Source organism: Poecilia formosa, unplaced genomic scaffold, assembly GCF_000485575.1.
Source record: "Poecilia formosa unplaced genomic scaffold, Poecilia_formosa-5.1.2 Scaffold274, whole genome shotgun sequence".
NCBI classification, from domain to species: domain Eukaryota; kingdom Metazoa; phylum Chordata; class Actinopteri; order Cyprinodontiformes; family Poeciliidae; genus Poecilia; species Poecilia formosa.
Window position 1 is genome coordinate 538,247 of NW_006800213.1, and position 20,706 is coordinate 558,952.

General features: G+C 36.5%; 2 protein-coding genes across 2 annotated transcripts in view; both read left to right on the forward strand.

Moving 5' to 3' along the window:
- The window catches only part of lgi1b (leucine-rich, glioma inactivated 1b), a 13,047-nt gene extending 6,435 nt beyond the window's left edge, over window positions 1-6,612 (forward strand). Inside the window, exons 6-10 of the mRNA XM_016681244.1 lie at window positions 1,209-1,398; window positions 1,571-1,735; window positions 2,756-2,976; window positions 3,377-3,623; window positions 4,523-6,612. Of these exons, the coding sequence (XP_016536730.1) occupies window positions 1,209-1,398; window positions 1,571-1,735; window positions 2,756-2,976; window positions 3,377-3,623; window positions 4,523-4,872 (1,173 nt within the window). The 3' untranslated portion in view covers window positions 4,873-6,612. The remainder of the gene's footprint in view (window positions 1-1,208; window positions 1,399-1,570; window positions 1,736-2,755; window positions 2,977-3,376; window positions 3,624-4,522) is intronic.
- Window positions 6,613-6,899: 287 nt separating this feature from the next.
- On the forward strand, window positions 6,900-17,127 carry slc35g1 (solute carrier family 35 member G1). Its single transcript, XM_007571137.2, has 5 exons — window positions 6,900-8,384; window positions 10,871-11,045; window positions 12,190-12,324; window positions 12,462-12,658; window positions 13,463-17,127. Exons 1-5 carry the CDS (start codon window positions 8,051-8,053, stop codon window positions 13,873-13,875), a joined length of 1,254 nt encoding a protein of 417 aa, XP_007571199.1. The 5' UTR covers window positions 6,900-8,050; the 3' UTR covers window positions 13,876-17,127.
- The last annotated feature ends 3,579 nt before the right edge of the window (window positions 17,128-20,706 follow it).

Genomic DNA, 20,706 nt, shown 5'->3' on the forward strand with positions numbered 1-20,706 from the left:
CACACAGAAATAATAATAATAATAATAATAATAATAATAATAGTAATAATAATAGTAAGCAACAAACAAACAACACTTAGAGTAACATATAGTACATCAAGGAGAAGACTATAACTTAAACATACATTTTTATTTATAATATGAAAACTAAAGACTGTGCAAATAACAGCAAAAATGCTATAAATGGCAGAAGTGATGGTTGGAAGGATCTCCTATAACGTTCCTTTGTGCACCTGGGAAGGTCCAGGGTTCAAACCTGAGCAAAGCTCTTCTTGCATAGATTTTGCATAATTTTTCCTTTGCATGCATGAGGTCTCACAGGAGTATTTAAGCACCAAACTCTGGATTTTTTGTACACCTCAAAAACCTGCATGTTAGCTTAATTGGGCACTCTAAACTATTTTAGGTATTGCCCTGACTTATATTTTTGGAATAGTCTACGCTGTATGCGTCTATGTTGCTCTGGTGACCCGTCAACTGCCTCCCTAAATGCCTGTTGGAGAGAAGCACCAGCCCTTCCTTGACTCTGCATGGTTAAAAAAAATTGAAGGCTATAAACTGGGTGACGGAGTTTCATTTTGCGTGTGCTTTGAAAATCAGGGCAAGTAGAAGAATAAATATGTGTGGCCCAAAGGAGTAAAGAAGAAAATAATTTGACTCATGTCTCACCTATTGTAATAAGTCAGTGAAATCCGTCTCCCTCTTTGTTTCTCTTGAGGTCAAAGTGGTGGAGAAGGAGAAGCTGATGGATAAAGCTGTTATAAAAACAGGCTTTTCTACTGTTAAAGGGAAAAATAAAATCTCAGAAGTCTAGAGGACGGAAGAGAAAATAATGGGTTAGAATGCCAAACTGTTTCAGCAAGCTGCTATCAAGTCAGAAAAAAAAAACAACAACAACCTTGGATCTTGTTTTGGTTGCACTGTCAAAATCAACTAGAGTGATGTTAGTATGCATGGACTCAGTTTGAGCAGCCAAGGTTAATGGCTGTTCAGACGGAGTGTGTGAGGAGAAGAGAGAGCACTCAGGGGATGGGACACTAGCTGGCTCCAACCCAGCATAAAACCCAAGAAAGCAGAGAGGGATGTCATTCAGTTTATTACAGCTGTACCGGGCTCAGCAGTAAAGAATGAACGGACACAAACAGGGGCTAAACAGCACTGATAATGAATGTTTTAAAGTCTCATATTAGCAATAATATCCCTGGATGATATCCACTTTTGCATGCAGGGATCTGAGAGGGAACAATCTGATTTGTGACTGCAAGCTCAAGTGGCTAGTGGAGTGGATACATCACACCAATGCCACTCTGGACCAGATCTACTGCAGCGGGCCACCCATCCACCAGGGGAAGAAGATCAATGACCTGCTGCCACATTCATTTGACTGCATCACCACAGGTATCACCTCCTAACGCCTGTCACACAAACAGCAGCTCTACAGGGCAACCCTCCTCTTTCTTAACCGTCCAAATCAAGACGTCTGTCAGTATCTGTGTGTTAATGGTATGAAGTATGAATGTATCGATCTGAGATCAAGGACAAAGTTGAACTGCTGTGTCATGCCTTTCAGAGTTTGCTTCCTATCAGCTGCTGAGGTTTGAATCGATTTCAGTGGAAACCTTCACCTTTGGTAACGAGCAGTACGTCGTCTTTGCTCAGCCGTTTGCTGGCACATGCAACTTCCTGGAATGGGATCATGTGGAGATGACCTTTAGAACGTATGACACAATTCAGAGTGAGTGTGAAAAGCAATTAAACAATGCAAACTTTGAAAGTTTTATATGGACAAGAGTCACGCCAAGACAGAGGTTTAGAAACTGTAAAGTGACTGTATTGTCTCATTGCTGTTAGCAGCCTAGTCAGTTCAGAATCCGGTTTAGACGGTACTACTTATTATAAGTTCAGGTTACTTTTTAAAATGTCATTATTGTTGACAAAGGAACTTAGGATAATGTCAACCTATATAAGGTGGAAAATAAATAAGATTTTATGCATAAACCATCTATATTTACAGATTAAAATGAGTTTCACAGAAATTTAATGCAGCCCTTCAAAATATTATCTTTGACTTCTGTATAGGTAAGCAGATCAAACTAAACAGATATACATTTTAAATTTGATTATTAAATACTTTGACATGTGATGTTTCTTGGACAAAATCAGGATTTTATTAAAGAGAAATTCCAGCCTATCACCTTAAAACTGCCCAGTCACAGTGTTTTTGGACTGCTTTTCAGACAACAAAACTGTTAAAGTAAGTGGGTTAGAGAAGCTCTTTTTGGATGCGATCGTAATAAAATATAATTTATATGAGCAAACGGAACAAAAGACAGCTAAACAGAAGTAAAACGATGGCAACCCCTGGGGTGGCTAGCTGGTGAGCGATCTCATTAAAAACATTTTATTCTCAAAACATCAGTACTTTAGTTTGCTGTAGCTTGTCATAGATTGAATGCTCTCAGTTTTTCTATTCTAAATACAGCAGTTTAGTTTAATTTACCTTCATTGCTTAGCTTAGCTCAGCTTTGTTTAGAGGAGCTTTAATGAGTTTAGATTTGTTCATCTTAGTTCTTCAGTCTCACAAAAATATTGTTCTCAGTTACCCCAATTTGCAAGTTTCATTTCAAAGCAAGGTCTTTCTTCAACAGTCAGTCATTGCCCTGAGCGGAATAACTGAATTTCTCCCTCTGAAGATGCACGGATGCAAACAATCTAACTAATGTTAATTGTGTAGCATGTGTTTCCTTTTATTGAGGCACTTCCACTGTTGTCTGCAAGCCAATGGTTATTGACAACCAGCTTTTCGTCATCGTGGCCCAGCTGTTTGGAGGCTCCCACATTTACAAACGTGACTCCTCTGCCAACAAGTTCATCAAGATCCAGGACATCGACATCCTGAGGATTCGCAAACCAAATGACATCGAGACATTTGTGATTGATGGAGAATCTTTCTTTGTCATCGCTGACAGCTCCAAGGTTGGGATGGATATTTTTTTTCTTTTTTCGTTTTGCTGCTTTTTGCTTACCACTACACAAATATTTTTTTGTTTGTTTAATGGCAAGTCATCAGAGATATTAGATTTGATTCACAGCCATCGTACAGGTGTTGTTCAGCACTGTGAATGAATAATGCCAGTGCGTCTGCCAGCTCCTCCCCTGGTGTTCTTGTCTGCAATGTGTTGGCTTGTGTCTGCTCCTGCTGATTATTCTTGCATTGCCAAATGTTTGCATATGTTCACACATATGCTCAGGGACACTCAGGAACACCCACAAGCACTACCTCATATTTCCATTTGAAGTCTCCAAAATGTATATTTTCACACTCAAATTATAAATTGTTTAACTACTTTAATTCTCTCTTGTTTTTTTTTTGCAGGCTGGGTCTACAACTGTGTACAAATGGAATGGCATTGGTTTCTATTCCCACCAGTCACTCCACCCCTGGTACAGGGACACTGATGTTGAATACCTGGAAATCTCCAACAAGCCCCACTTGATTTTGTCCAGCAGCTCCCAGAGGCCGGTTGTGTACCAGTGGAACAGGAGTCAGAAGAAGTTTGACCGCAGGACAGATATACCAGACATGGAGGATGTGTTCTCCATCAAACACTTTCGGGTAAAAGGTGAGAACTAAAGCTTCTATATCTCAAGCATTTTTTTCCTTCTTATCCAGTTTGTTTTATGTGCAGACATACATTTATAGGAATATTGAAGTATTAAAAAATTCAATTAAAAAACTACAAAGATAAGATGAGTACATAAAGAGAAGCTTCTGATTAAAAAAAAAAAGGCCATCCAAACCATCTTGGTCAGTGTAAAAATATAACTGCCTCCTTGTTAAATCACAAATAAATTGAAATTATCATTAGCTTTTTATTCAGTTTTAGTCATAATCACCTGATCATGATTTGCAGAATCAAGAATTTCATTAAATAACTCTTGTCTGACAAAGAGAGATATTTAAAGATTTGGGACTCCAGAAAACAACAGTAAGATATAACCGGTCATTAGGGTTATATATATTTTTTTCTACTTTTTATTTTATTTTACAAATGGCTAGGTTGTTGTAGATAGCTTTATTCCCTTTAGAAATCATCATTTGAAAACTTCTGCTTGTATTTACTCATATATCCCTTATTAAAATGTCTTTGGTGATCTGAAAGGAAAAGCTAAAACACAAGGAATCCATGTTTTTTATAGCACTACATGTATGATGTAATTTATACCTTTGTTCCTCATCTTACAGCAGAGGAAAGGTTTTTATTTTCAAGGTGGTTTTATGCCATCCCAATAAAAACAGCTCATACATCACTTCGATGAAACATTACTTTCATTTTGCCCTTGCCTGTGAGGCAGCTAAACTATTTGTGGTTCTTTGCTGAACTGCTGTTGCCACAAGCAGTGAATTATTTGGGATTTGGAATTACGTAAACTGTTTGTGTGTGCTTTTCTGTTCCCCATCCGCGTCAAACTCCCTAAAGTCTAAATTGAACAGCCCCTCGGATCTTTGTCCTTTTTAAAGGTGAACTGTTCATATGCTTGACAAGATACATCGGGGACTCCAGGGTGATGCGCTGGGACGGTGCCATGTTCAAAGAAGTGCAGACATTCCCTTCCCGTGGCTCCATGGTGTTCCAGCCTGTCTCCGTGGGCAAGTGGCAGTATGCCATCCTGGGCAGCGATTATTCACTGACACAGGTCTACCAATGGGACGCTAAGAGGGGGCAGTTTGTCCCATCTCAGGAGCTCAGTATTCAGGCACCCCGGGGGTTTTCTGTGGTCTCTGTTGACAACCGGGTGTTCTTGCTCGCATCCAGCTTCAAGGGAAAAACTCAGATTTACGAGCACCTAATGATTGATTTGAGTGATTAGGATAATAAGTTCTTTGGGAAATCTTCCTGCTCAAATTCAATTTTCTATGATGATGTAGAACCATAAGTCCAAATTTACATTCGTGTTCTGCCATAGGGTATACCTACCAAGTCCTAGAAGCAGCATATTAAAAAAAAAAAAAGAAAAAAGAAAGAAAGAAATAGACTGTTACCTAATTGGGAATTACTTCCTTTTTCAATTAAAAACAAACAAACCATAAATTTACCACTTTTATTCATTTTAAGTCACTGCTGTATTTTAATTACGTTTTACTAAATCACAACCTCGTTCTAATGTTGATTTTCTTTTTCTTCAACAAGTGTTGTGAAAGGTTTTGTAATTTTGGCTTTCCTCTCCAGTTTATCAAGCCAGTTCAGGGAAATATATATTTACCAGTATAAATGCTACTGCTTGCTACTGACATGCAACAAAATGAAATTAAACACTTCAGTTTAAAGTGTCTTTGTAAGACACAATTGCTCATTCTTACCTGTTCTGAACTGATTGGGTGGTTATTTATGGATGTAGCCCTCTAAATGTGGAACTTTAATTTGGCAGTATGATAATCCTTCAAGTACTATTTTGATAGTTTGAAAGTATTTGGTGTTTAGTTTTTATGTCATAATGGAATGCAATAGCACAAATTAAATATTCATCAGGAGAGCTGAGATATTCTTTAGGGTCAAAATGTCATGTGTTTTTCTTTGTGTCACCTGAAGTATGTATACTGAGCCTATATTTATATTAAAGGCTTCCTCTGATTTGAATCAAAGCCATTTAAAACCCACACTGTGAACCAAGAGCCGTACAGACTTACTCATAATAGTCCAAAGGGAGATCTTGAACAATCCAATAATATTAAACATATTATTTACAGTTTTGCTACAGCTTTAGTTATGTAGTTTCCAGTGTTATGACAGATTTTTTTTAACATAATGCCATAAGTTAATAACACACCCTTGCATTTCAAGGTAAAATATGACTTATTCCCATTCTGTGGCAGTTCCTTGGCAGTTGATCAACTTGCACTCCTTAATCCTCCCATTTACACTTAGAAACTGTGATGACACATCCACTTGTGAGAAACTGAGAAACACAAAACTATTTCCTGCATGTCTAATACATAAACTCATGGTTTTAGTTCCCCAATGAATAACGCACCAGAAGCATCCCACTGTGTAACCGAGCCCTCTCTCTTTCACTGAACTCTTAGCCCTTTTTCCCACCAGCAACAAAAACCATTGTTGTCTTTAGTCTACAGCTACATGCTAACCACTGTGATGCTCATGCTAACCTGTGCTTTCACATTCTCCTCTTTCTCTGACATTCAAAGGAAATAACAAATAACATCCCAGACATCAAATTGCCAAATATAGCATTATGTGTTTACAATGTGTGTGTAATTTATAATACTTTTGTAAGTCGAGAGGTCCAGAATCAGTGTTATTTTTGATAGCCAGTAGAATTAGGTGTTGCATAGAAAAAGGTCACCTTATTATCAGGTTGTTCTGCATAACAGTAGAGATTGTGTTAGTGTATTGCTTCCTTCTCCTTTTGCTCATTGTAATTTATATCAAGTCGTACTAAATTTCTAAATCAGAAATGATGTTTATTTGCTTGATTGTCATTGTCATTAATCAAATATTGTGGAAAAGATTCACATCAAGTCTTGTGTGGGAAATTTTGTTTTTCCATTATATTTTCCTTGTGCTGAGAAATAAATAAGTAAATCCTTTGCAACATGTATCTGTATGATATTAATACATGCAGAATTTTAACAATACTTCTACAGTATTAATTCAAATATGATTGTGACAGCTTATGACTTAAAACTAAGCTGAACAGAATTATGTTGTGTATTTAATGATGTCATTAAGACAATATATTATTTTGTTTTGTTTCAATTAAAGTTCTTAATTTTTTCCCAGTCACATCTTAAATTGTGCACACCCTTTCCCTTCTCCATCGATTCTTTTAAATGTTGTATTTGTTTTTGATAAATGCTCTGAGAGCAATCATTTCTTCTGTATGTTGTGGATTCAGCTAAAGAATTAGGCTGTAATTACTACCATAAAACTGGCTTGGTGTGCTGTGTGTAGGGATTAGAAATCAAAACATCTTCCACTGCAAGCTCCTGCAGAGTTTTTAATGAGATGTGGCTTGAGAAATACAGATTTCAATTAGATGGATTAAACCTGTCATCAAAAACAACTATGATGATTACTGTTTACTTAAATGCAAACCCAAATGGCTCACATCCCAGAGCCTGAATCACCAACAAAAATTGACAAAATTGTATTTGATATAGCTTACTTAGTAAATTGAGTATGTTGCTGACTAATTAATTCAATCAGATATAAATAAATTCTAATTAATTCAACCCAAATCATATTGGTCTTAAAGTCTAGATTTCACATTATAAACTTACAAACAAAAATTAAGGAATTACAAGATAATATAAGTATCCATGCAAATCCTTTATCTAATTTTGACTAATTTTGATATCTTATTGTCGAACTGATACTCAGCTGACTTTTTAATATGGGAATTATACATCTTGAATGCCATTTTAAGAACATTTCTGTTTTAGAGACACATTGTGAAACAAAAAAAAAACAGCTGAGTCGCATGATAGAAAATAACATTTGCAGCTTTTCGTGATGAGCATATAAAGAATTTTTTTTTCAGTATTGACAAGCCAGTGATTTTGATATAGATTGATACATAAAGCTAGTTTCAGCTACATTATTTAAACGTTTTATTAAAAAAAGAATAATTAGGACTATAATTTAGGTCAAAAACTGATTTGCATATTTGGATTTGGTGCCTGTTACCTTCATGAATCTTACATTAATATGCTCCAGATGAATTTTTGTGCTCTAAAATGTATGACTATTGAGATGTAGTGGTCTCACATCTCCATGACAACCAGTGAAAACGGGCGTGAAGAGTTAGGTAATGTTCCAGGTTCCCAGCACGGCTGTCTCGGGTTCACTTCTGCCCCCCTGTGGGTAAAGCAAACACCGCATGAGAGCTTGTATAGTGACACCAAGGTTAGTGATTAACCTTGGCTTCCTAGTCTCTCAGGACATACACACAGAGACGCCGGACAGCGCTGTCACTGAGGCATGCTGCCGCTCGGCCGTTACATCCCACAACCGCCACCACCACCACCACCATGGGCGAGTGCAATAACTGTACGCGGGAACGGGCTTTAACCGGGGAGGACGACGTGACTGTGGCGTTTCACAAAGTTGTTAGCCATGACAACCAGAACCAGTTCTACAACCACCAAGAAGACGACGAGCATGGCGATGACGAGCAGACAGATGAAACGGTTCATCTACGAACTAACTATCTTCAGGATGAAGATGGTGAAGAGAAGCAGCGGGCGAGAGGAAGCGAAAATGTGCTGGAAGGCGGCGAGAAGGAATCGCTGTTGTGTGTGCTACCGGCGTTTTGCACGAGAGGCAAGGAGACCGCATCTTCCGGAGAAGAAACACCACCTGAGGGTAAGTTGTCTCCTAAAGTCCTAAACTTCGCTGTCACTGTGATAAGTTTATGACGAAAAGTAGAGGCAGAGTTGAAAAGAAAAACAGCCAATCAATGACTTCGTTTGTAGCTTTACGTTATACAACCGGGTTGCGTCATTTGTTAGTGCTGACAGTATCACATTCTAATACCAAGAAATAGGAGCAGCACTTTGTACCTTCATAATTTGTTCATTCAGTATTTATTTTATTTTATTTTTTTTTTACATTTCTCCAGTTAAGTGTTTTCGTTTTTTCTATATTTCACATCAAAACTCAGAGATTTAGCTGCGTTATCTACATGTTTTCCACTTCAGTAGCATATCTTTTCTAGTTTCATTAGTCATGGTTGATAAAACAGCAGCTCGGTTGCTAAGCGAGGGGCCTTTCTGCCTACTAGGCTGCTGTAATCCTTCTTAATTTTACGTCATTACTAAATAGGCTGGATGTATGGAAGCCCATTACTGCCACTGTAAAAAAAACAACAATAAAAAGCAAAACAGAAAAAAAAAAAAGTTTTGAATTGACTTGTAGTCATAATCGCAACATAGTATAACTAAATATAGCTATGTCATTGTTATGATATATATAGTAGCTATGAGCTAGCTATCTCATCACATAGTTGGCTCTTAGATTTGACTTTGCTATGCAGTATGAGATATTATCAAGAATGCTATCTTATAATTATTAGAACTAAGTCAATACTGAGTTAATTTTCATATAACTTTGACTTCACTATTTCATGAAAATGAGATATTGTCATAGTATCGTATTTGTTATTGCTGTTTTGTAAATATGAGATACTAAGTCAACATTATAAGTCATAATTGTGAAATTACGATACTTGTATCATTGCATTTATAAGTGTAGTTTTTAATTTATTTTTTAAAAATCTGATTTATGTATTTAAAAAGTGACAGTGCAGCATAAATGAACTGTAACTATATAACATGTTCCGTCTTCAGTTATGTGGTACTATTTTAAAATCATGAGCTAGCTAAATGATCATTGTGTTATATGTTTGTAATTATATTGGCAGAAATGGGCTTCCATAAATGACTGTGCACTTTTACAGAAACAAGATTACCTTTGTATTCCAGAGATAATCTGGAATACTTTTATTCCTCTTGTTAAAAAAAAACACGTTAGGAATGTTGACGAAGACCTCATACTTAAGCAACAGTGCCAAGCTGTGTTTTGTTTATTCAGCCTCTATAAAAAAGAGCCATTTATAAGAGGTATGGAAGGGTTTTCCCCATTTGTGTTTCCTTGATTTTTTTGGAGTGACTGCATACTTTTAGAGTGATACAGTACTCTATGTGTTCTATCCCTTAGGTAGCAAAAGTCGCACTAAGTTTAGAGTGCTGGTCTTGCTGAGTGTCTAAAGTCAACATTGTGTTATTAAAATCAAGTTTTTATATCATAAATCTCACCAATTAAATAAATGTATATTTTATACATAAAAAATAGTACTGTAAAAATGGATAAGCTCCAGAACCTGCATAAGAATATTGGAAGTATTACAAAGAGAACCTGGAATATTGAAGCTCAGGTATACATATTTTTTAGGTTGGAAAAATAATTGTAAATGGAAAACTGTAGGAGTTGTGTGATGTGTAAAAAACATTGGGACTGTCTCACAACCCACTGTTGACTATAAAAAGATAGCTAATGACAGAGAGAGGTTTGTTACACTACAGAAACATACTTACTTTGAAAAATCGCTCTAGTTTTAACAGTTAAGAATAAAATTTGATTATTTTTGAACAGAAATGATATCAAATCTCTACATGTGCCTGAAAGATTTTTTTTTTTTGCCCCCAAAAGTTACAACATAAAAAACATTTTCCGTTTATTTTAAATAAACATGGGAAGCAATAAAAACCTTTCTCTAGTTTATAAAAGTCAGAGCCTACAGTAACCATATTTGCACATCTAAGAAGACATTAGGAGAATCAGTTTTTTTTTTCTCCTTTCAAATAAGGAGTTGCAAGATGACACCAAAACCAGTTTTGCAGACTTTGCACAGCATGGCATTCTTTTGTCATTTTCTCCATGTCATGTTTGTTTTTTTTTTGTTTGTTTTTTTCAAAACAGAGTTTTAAACATTGGAAATGTTCAGCATACAGAGTTAGAAAAGCAAGCACACCCAAGTAAAATGGCTAGAGCAAAGAAAGATGTCTGTATATTCCCAGACTGAAATCTAATCTCTGCAAACATATCAGTTTGTTGCTCTCCAGACAGCTTGTACAAACATTTCACCACAGTGTTTGTTTGGTGGATCTATGGTGCCCCAAAGAGTTCAGAAAAAACAGACAGAGCTCCTCTGCCTCAGTTAGCTGTTATATTATGAATACAATATGTACATTTTTTTAAACTCTTTGCATCCTCTTTGGCTAATCATTTATATTTCCACTCTTTGATTAATTTGTTTGTGCAATGCTTTCTTTTCTTTTTCTTCCACCCAGAGAAACCAAAGAAATGTCCCGGTCTGGGTTTGTTCTATGCTTTACTGGCTACAGTTTTCTTCTCCATCATCTCCCTGCTGGTGAAAACCATTGAGGGACTCCATGCCATCGAGATCAGCGCCATCCGCTGCTTCTTCCAGATGCTCTTTGTCTTACCGTTACTCATCTACCACAAGTAAGCAGAAGATCAACTTTTACTCTGTGTTTTTAGAAAAATTGCCTCAGAAAAACATTATGAGACAAATATCATTACACTGTCAATGGGAAGTAACGCGGGGCAATCTAAGTATTTAAAAAGCTTATGAATGATAATCTTTTTAAAGGGCATTGTTGATTTAGTTTTTAAAATAAGGCCTACATTTGTTTAGCAAATTACAATACCTTGAAAAATTATTCTTACGGCATAACTACATTGGAAATGCATTTAGTTTCCTGCACTGGGATCTGTTTAGAATGTTCAGGCTAGTTAGCTTTTCTGTAGTGGTAAATTGTTTCTCTGCCATTAGCACATTGAGCAGCACGTACATGAGCTTGATTGGCAGTGCCAAGAACTTCCTCCTAGCTCTGATTGGTTGTTTCTGACTGGGCGTAGTTCATTTCTGCAGATGGCTGTAGGACCACAGGGAGACGGCAGAGAAGCTTGGTCTTTCCTTTTTTTTTTTTTCTCACTTATTATCAGTCTCAAATTATACTGCATACTGCAAAAGACTTGGAGTTGGAATTGCAGCACTAAGTGTTGATCCAGTTGCAGCTTGCATTTGAGATTTTTAACTGTAAAATATGGTGGAGACCATGTATCATCTTCCATATATTTCACAGTTGTGCTCTTCTTTCTGTGGGTTTATCACATCAAATTCCAATGAAATACTATAAAGTTTGTGGTTTTAATGTGACAAACTGTATAAATGTGTATGTGGTGTAAATACGTCTGCCAGGCAGTGAATCTCTGTCATAGCAAAGTGATTTAAAAAAGCGACAGATGGCATAAATTTAAACTACTTTTTAAAAATTAAACAAAATAACTTAAATCTGAAGTCTGCAAGTACTATTCCCCTTTTCCTCATCTATTTTTTAATCAGTCCAACCTTTCATTCCCTACATTGGTTTTTCATTCATAATCATCCTCCATCTCATCAGCTAAACATCCATGCATCTCTGTCACTTCTGCCGTACCTAGCGTTATCACTTTCCCCAGCCACCATGCCTGAATCCATCCATCTTTTCCAGGTGTTTTTTTCTACTTCTTGTATCACTAAATCTACTCAGCCATCCTTTCAGTCACACATTCATCCATCATCCTGGTGTATCTGCTCCTCCAGGACAGGTTTCCTTGGTCCCCGAGATAAACGTATTTATTTGGTGCTTCGGGGTTTCTTCGGCTCCAATGCAATGATCCTTCTCTACTATGCAGTTCAGCAGATGCCGCTGGCAGACGCCACTGTCATCATGTTCAGGTGAGTGCTGTTAAAAAAATCCTAGCTGCATTAAATAAAAATTTTAAAAAAGTATATATAAAGTTTCACTTAAAAATCGAAGTTCTGCTGTTGTGCTTCTTATTTATCCATGAAATACTTGCAACTAATTCCATCAGCAATCCAGTCTTTACCTCGATCCTGGCTTGGGTATTCCTCAAAGAGAGATGTACAATCTGGGATTGCGTGTTCACTGTGTTCACCCTGACCGGAGTCATCCTCATTGCTCGCCCGCCGTTCCTCTTCGGCGAGCACCTCAGCGGCATCGAAGGCGACTACACTAACCACGTCAAGGGAACTGTTGCTGCCTTCGGAGGTGACGAAATTAATACTTTGGTTGACTCATTTATATTTGGTGGATTTTTGCTTTTGGGTAACATCCAACCTGTTAACCACCTCTATTCTCCATAGTGACTTTCCTCCCTTTTAGATGATCTTATACTTTCTGTCAGTTACATTTTTAAACATCAGCACAAGCAGCAGCATGGGGGGAAAAAGAGACTTTAGGTATTTGATTCACCCCCACACAGAAATTGCAAACCTGTTTTCACTTTGACAAAAGTTCCAGTGAAATGATCTCATCAGGCCTTGGTTGATTGTCTTCTTGAGTCACAGAATTGTGTTACTTTGTACCACAAGTAACTCTAGAGCAGTTAAGTCCGGGATCTGTTTTCAGTTTCTTTCCTTCTCTTTTTCCCTTTAGAGAGCAAACCCTGCATTCACACTGAAAAAAACACAAGTGTAGCATTGTAGAGACAAAGACCCATTATGTTAACTAAAATAGGCTTCTAGGCTCACGTTTGCCTCAATGGGAGCCTCGGCACTGTTAGTTCACCTGCTTTTTGGGGGTTTTCTGGAAGTGGAAATATTGCCTTTTGTAGGACTGACAAGCAGATGAATGCTTAATTCATATCCAAGCTGCAGTTATACCTGTTGCTTATGCACCCATTTCTATTGTAGTTTTTTCCTTCCAATCAACTTTCCATTAATACGTTTGTGATTGTTTAGGCCATAACAAAGCATACCTGTATTACTATTTTTTTTTTAAACTGGTGTTGTATTTTACAGCATCAGGATTGTTTTCTCTCAGATTTGAACTCAAAACCTTTTTTTCTTACAGGTGCAATTGGAGCTGCTTTCACTTTTGTCATTCTGCGAAAAATGGGGAAGAGCGTCCACTATTACCTCTCTGTGTGGTACTATGCCGTCATCGGCCTTCTCGAGTGCATTATCACCACATCCGTCCTGGGCGAGTGGAATCTTCCGTTCTGTGGTCGAGATCGCTGGATACTGATGCTTATTGCTGTTCTGGGCATCGCTGGCCAGACCTTCCTCACTAAGGCGCTGCAGATTGAGAAGGCCGGACCCGTGTCCCTGATGAGGACTGTGGACGTGGTGCTGTCCTTTTTCTTTCAGTTTGTTTTCTTTCATCGTGTGCCGACCTGGTGGAGCCTCGGGGGGGCACTGTGTGTCGTGTTGAGCACCAGCGGAGTTGCACTTAGGAAGTGGTTTAACAGCTCCCGCAAGAGCTGAGAGAGGAATGCAGAAGTTTGCTTACACTCATCACCTCCCCTTTATCAGAATTAGTATTCTTTGTCATACCAAATGACAAAGAACCACCCAAATGATTTGGCTGATCTATATTATTTTCAAGATTTTTTTTTTTTTTTTTCTGGAAAGGGGAAGACCATTCCAGAAGCTTAATGTTAGTTCAATGTTCAACTTTTGGAACATTCAGTTATATCAAAAGTATCAATAATCTATCTGTTGACATCTGATGATGTTGATTGATTAATTTGGTGGGAGAAGTGTGCCTCTATATTATCCCACTTAGTTTGTGCAATGCACTAATGTGTGTAGAAGTGAAACAATACCACACCATGATGCTGCCCCCACCATGCTTGACAGTTGGTATATTGTTTTTAGGTTTGAAGACCTCTTTCTGGTTTGTTTGTTTTTTTGTATGTTTTTGTTTTACAAGCTTACCATTTTTTTATCTATCAGAGGTTTAAAGTTTGGGTAAGGTGGTTGAAACTTTGGTATTGTTGGACGTTACAACGGGACGATAATGCTCAACAAACATCAGAACTGATTTTTAAAAAATAAGTAAAAGTGGCTTACATTCAGTTCCTGAAAGCACCTGGTTAAGGTGTGCAAAAATGAATTGACAATACTTACAAGCCATAGAACCAACCAGAAATTGGGCTTAAAACTTCCTTTGAAAATTATAATTTTTTTATATTGTACAGTTGTGCTTAGAAATGGAAAAGTCCAAACATTCATGCTTATGTTGTGTGTATGCAAACTTCTGACCAATATTTTGCTGTTTTACTTTATAGTTTCCCTGTTTTTTTAACTTTCGTGTATGTCTTTAGTTTACTTTGTACTTTAAATGCAAACATGAAGAGATGCAGGCCACAATAACAGGGTCATGTATGATAGATTAAAATTCAGAAGCAATTTTAATATATTTATGCATGTTGATTTCAAGAGTCAACCTGTGTAGGTTATTGTGCGCTTGTATTTTGCTTAAAATAACATCTGCAGGGAATGAGAATAAGAAAAGTCTTTAAAAGCTGTATCATGCTTCCTGGAAGCCTTCCTGAATGAACTGAGAAGTTCTAAAAGTCTGGTTGAGTGAAACCGTTTTTAAAAAATGCCCTCCGTCATATTTTTCTCTAACTTGTACAGAAGCTCCAAAGATAGACTGGGACCATTTTTGTTGAATCACATTACTTACTACTAGCTTTTATTTTATACTAGCTTTTATTTTAAAGTGATTTGCACTAGGTGCTACTGAATAGTTAATAAAGTACTGTATGTATTAGCATTTTCCCCCCCGTGAAACTGGGTTATTTATGAGCATTGACTAGAAATTATATCCTGAAAACAGGGTTGCTCTGCCTTAGTCCCTGAGGGGTTTAAAATATTTTCTTAAATATGCACAGATTATATATTAATGATACCCAATTATTTTTTTCCATTACTGTGCTGTACGTAAAGTGCCATTCTGTAGGGGAATTGTGAAAATAAATATATAGTCGTAATCATAACATTTTACATCTGTTGGCACCACTATTAAAGGTGTCTAAAATACCTTAAAATAAATCCATCATTCATTAACGTTGATCATTTTACACTTGGTATCAAATCTTTTATTTGAATGAATGTATTTTCTGAGAAAAACATCATACAGCATGGAATACATCTGCTCTACTTGAATTACATATATTTTTTTAGAAACCTCTATTTAAGGTTGGATTTTGCTCCACATGTAATAAAATGAACTGAGGTAAAACTTGTTTTTCTACCATTTTCAGGGGGAGATTTTGCTATTTAACAATAAAAGATGAATTTATTTAATTGCTTTTTTACATCTTTACCAGCAGTGGCAATACGATGAAATGACCCTGTAATCTGCCTGTAGAATATCTCTTAAAGGGAAATACTTTTCCATCTACAGCTCATACTGATTTCTAATCATCAGCATATCTCTCAGGTCAGCTAGCACTTTAAGATCATCTAATAATCTATGCAAAATTGAAGTAGCTCAGATGTTTTGTTTCGATTTTTTCTTCCCAGATAAAATAATCTACTCTAAACATGGCACTACATCATCAGTTTTGCAACTTTTGGAGCTCAGTGGAGCTTTGCTTAAATAGTATTTATGTGCATCTTTGCTTCTAGTAATGTAATGCTGAGGAATAGGAAAGTATTCAATTAGTAAAAAAAAACTTTCTTAATTTTATCTTTTCTCAAAACAAAAATAACAAAACCAGCTCATTTTAAAACTGACTCAGGGCCTGAAATGTACATGACGCTTGACTGACCTCGAACATTTAAGTTGGGTCATTTGCCATCAGTCTATTTAAATGGTTAAAAATACTTGATGCACAGTTTTATTTGAATTGTATCTAATCAGAGCAGCACTAAAAGCAAATATGTTTACTTAACTGGACTGTAAAAGGTTGCCTTGTGTATCTATGGAGTAATATCCGTTCTTATCCAAAAGCCTTATTCTTAACGCACAGTTTGTTACGCAGCACTACAGCTATAAGCGTCTCAGCACAGCTTTAATCTTTTATTTGATCTGGGATAGTGTAAAAGTGAGATGATGAGGTTAGTGGTACCTCGCTGCTACTTAATATCCTGAAATGTCTTTGTCAACATTTGTTTTTGCTGTTCTTTTACAAACTTTATGTACATGTTAGACCTGTTGGGCAATGGGTCAGCACATACGTACAGGTTAAATTGGTCTCTTTATACAGTAAATCCTATAACAAGTCTTTGAAATCAGAGTTTGCACAGTTCAGCTTAATTAATGTGCCTTCTCAGAGAAGGAAAACTGAAAAAATGCGCACGTAAGATGCGTGTTGCATGTGGTCACTTTAACAAGCACTGCACCTCACTCTATGCAAGTAGAAAGCCCTGTATTAGAGTGACTCCAGAGTTTTCTGATTGTTTTTTAATTTGCTGTGGTTTTCTATAATGACATCTAATGTTAGACTGGAAAATTTCGGTTCGCCATGAACCTCATTAAATTGCTGCCTAAACAACAACTGGGATATACAGTTTTAGAAAAGCGAAAAGTTTTTAGTAAAATGTTAGAAAATGCACTGGACTTGTAAACCCAGTAATGCAGCACTTACGGTATTTTGTACTCAGCTTTAAAACCTTTTACTATTTCTGTATGTAAACCAACATTTCTTTGAGATGTATACTTTTCTTCCTAGTGGTAGATTACTTTTAGTATGTCATATTTTCATAATAAACTTTTTAAATTCAGAAGTCACACTGTGTGAGGATTTCATTTCCAATATTTTATTACAGGAACATCTTTTGAGACTCGTCTCATTTAGATCTATTACACAAGCAACAAATGACATAAAAACAATAATAACACAATCTACTTAACCCTTGTAAAGAGTGATAGTATGCATTACCAGCAGAAGGGTTCTTGCTTATTAAAACCACCCTGGGCAATTGCCCAAATGGCCCATTTTATAAACCACAACTGGCATTCTTACAACTACCAGTTTTATTTGTAAGATTAATGTGTATCAGTCATTTTTTTGCATCTTTGCTACATGTATCACTGACTGAAATTTGTACCAGTATTGATGTTATGATATTCCTAAACACTTCAGCAGCAATAAAAGCTTTTGCACTCAAAAGTTCTTATTTTCATTACAATTTTTGAAACCTAATCATGTACTTACCATATTTGTTCAGTTGCGTGAGCTTATTTATGTTGTTTGGCAGCTGTAGTTTAATACATGCCAAAATGGCATCAGGCAACAGGTGGGGCTGGTGGAACAAATGTTACTGTATGAGTAAAATTATTTTGATACTAGTGGCTCTGGCTTTGAAAGATTGGGATGAACTAAATGTAGCAGACAGAAGAAGAGTTGAGGATTTATCACCCAGATGGATAGAATCAAGGACACATTGAAGCAAAAACTCTCGCAATTGGGATGTCACAAAGAACATTTTTCAGGTTACTGAAGATTGAAAATACTTGGCGTAGGGTGGGGTGAAACTCCTGGGCAAGGTTTTCACAATCTCTTTAAGAAAGTGCTTTGTATTATTTCCCAACAAATTCTCTGAAAGGAATTTGAAGAGTTGTGCTTTACTGCAGTACAGCCCTTCAACATCAGTGAAACTTGTGGAAAACACTTGAACTCCGCAGAGCTCTTGTCTGCACTCAGAGCAGCCTGGCCCTAACAACTGAGTCAGTAAATGACAGCTGGGTAAAAACTGGGCTAAACAGGCTATTTCCAGAGACTAAACAGGCAGAAATGGATGGCATTGGTCAGAATGTAGCATTGTAGTAAGGCGGGTAGCATTACTGGGCATGTGTATGTTTTCACAGTCTTCCATACTATTATTATTATTATTATTAGTTAGCACTACTTTTGAAGTGCTAACTATATTAAAAATAGATTTAGATATTGATTTGTATCTGGAAAACAATACTGTCATGCAAAAAAAAAGTAATGACACCCCATTAAATATTGAGTTATTTTTCACTTATTTCACTTATTTGATGACAGGGAAATGATTTACTCATTATGCATCATAAACATAAAATATATGCATCATGACACCCTGTTTCTTAATGTTTGTCTGCCTAATAAGTTTGCATTGGTCTTTATAATGCTGTCGCTGTTCAGTAAGAAAATCTTTTTTCAAAATATGTAAAAAAAAAACAAAAGTATGCAGACTGTTGTAGGGTCTCCTAAATTTTTCTTATTGTGAGTGGAATTCACAATCACAAGAAAACATGGAAAATATGCTAAAATGGGTGATAATTTTGTTATATCAAAGCAAAATACCACCTCTTGACTGGTTTATCCAAAGGCCAACTTTCTTTCAGAAAAATTTTCGGAAATTATAATTTATAGCACATTCTGGATTTCTTCACTTACAATAAGAAGGTGCAGTTAGTTTGACCGTAAGATCAGTGTTTTGTTTATGCATATGCAATAAGAGTTTTCAGACAGCAGGGGGCAGGAACGATAAAAGCATAGGCTTGTCTTTGCTGCCGATTATGAACTGTTATGATCACAATTCAAACACTGATGTTCAATATGGTTAACTGCCACTGAAGTAGACACATGGTTTTCTAACATAAATGCGTTCTGGCCACAGATAAAGTGTGGAAAAGTGGACCTATTAGGTTCAATTATGTAAGTGATCGAAAGGTGAGATCATACAAATATATTATCATGTGTTAGGAAATAAATTCAGATGTGAATAAGTGAGTAAAAAGTAGATTTGATCTGTGAGCCAAAAACAAAGAATGTTCCACTTCATCTTAATATTCACAAAAAATGTATTTGCAATATTGTTGTTTCAGGCCATCGCTCCTCTCTGTGCACCAGAGCAATTAGGTGAGGAAAAAAACCAAACTCTTAAACAATTGAATCATATTTTCTCCAGTATTTTCATTTACAGTCTTTATGGAAACATAACTATTTAGAAAATTACTGTTTTACTTGTAAACAGTTCCCAGTAAACATGTTCATATTTTCAACCTTTTCACATTTTGTCACATTAGAACAGCACAAATACATTACAAACCAAAACGTGTTTTTTAAATAGTGTGTAATAAATTGACACAAAGCATCCATCCCTCATCAACACATGCTCGTTCTTTCAGGGTGAAAGGCAGCAGTCATTGGGTAAGAGATGGGTCACACCCCAGATGGGTCACCAGGCTGACAAAGGGCAACACAGAGACACACAGGACTAACAGCAAAACACACAAGAAAAGGCAATTTAGAGAAATCAATCAAGAGTCATGTTTTAGTATTGTGGGAGAAAGCCAGATCACCCAGTGAGAACCCACGCATGAACTGAGAGAACATGCTTCATGCAAAAAATTAATCATGCTGTGATTCAAACCCAGGGCTTTCTTACTGTACTATAAAGGCCAAACAACACAGCAGCAGTAAGTTGGGGATAAAGTTATGGAGCAGTTGAAAGCATGGCTCAGTCCTTTATCCAACAATAGGAAGAGTATGGCATGACTGCAAACTAACCAAATCAGAGGTTCACCTTTCAGCAGGACAACAGTCCTGAATATGGAGCCAGAAGAACAATGAAACGGCATGGATTAAAGCATGTTTATGTGTTAGAATGGCCCAGTCATTGTCCAGACATACATAATTGATTTAATGTGACAAGACTTGGAAGCATCTGCTCTCAATCCAAACTTACTGCAAAGACTTACGGCTATAAAGCAGTGAAAGGTGTGTAAAGTATTCACTCACATGCGATGAATACAAAGACATACCACACTTTTCAGATTTTCACTCTAATTTAGGAAAAAGTTTTCCGCTTTATTATTATTGTTCTTTCTGCTGGTCCATAGCAAATCATTTTAATCTCTCATTCAAAGTTTTTCATCAAAAGACTAGATAGTCTAAAGATTGTAATAATTAAGATTCTGTTTCTCTTTTCAACTCGTTCTTTTTCATGCTTTGAGACAAAAGGCAAACAATAATACACTTGTTAATGTTTACAGCTCAATCTGAATATCTATGAAATAATGAGTCAGGCAACTTTTAACACCCACCTAAACCTAGAAGTTTCAGGAAGGGCCTTATCTTAACGCTTGACTAACTTCCATGGCCGATATTTTAAACTGCTTTGAGCAATTTTTCTTGCAATTTAGATTAGTTTTGTCAAAGCAGTAAACTTTAACCCTAGCTTAATTTATGTGTGGAGCATGTCCAAACAGACTCCTTTGTAAGTGTCTGTCCCCACGGTTACACAGAGAAAAGGGCAGGAATGAGACTCAGCTGTTGTGTTTAATGAAAATTGCATTATCATTTTGTAGGAGTCATCCACAATGACCCT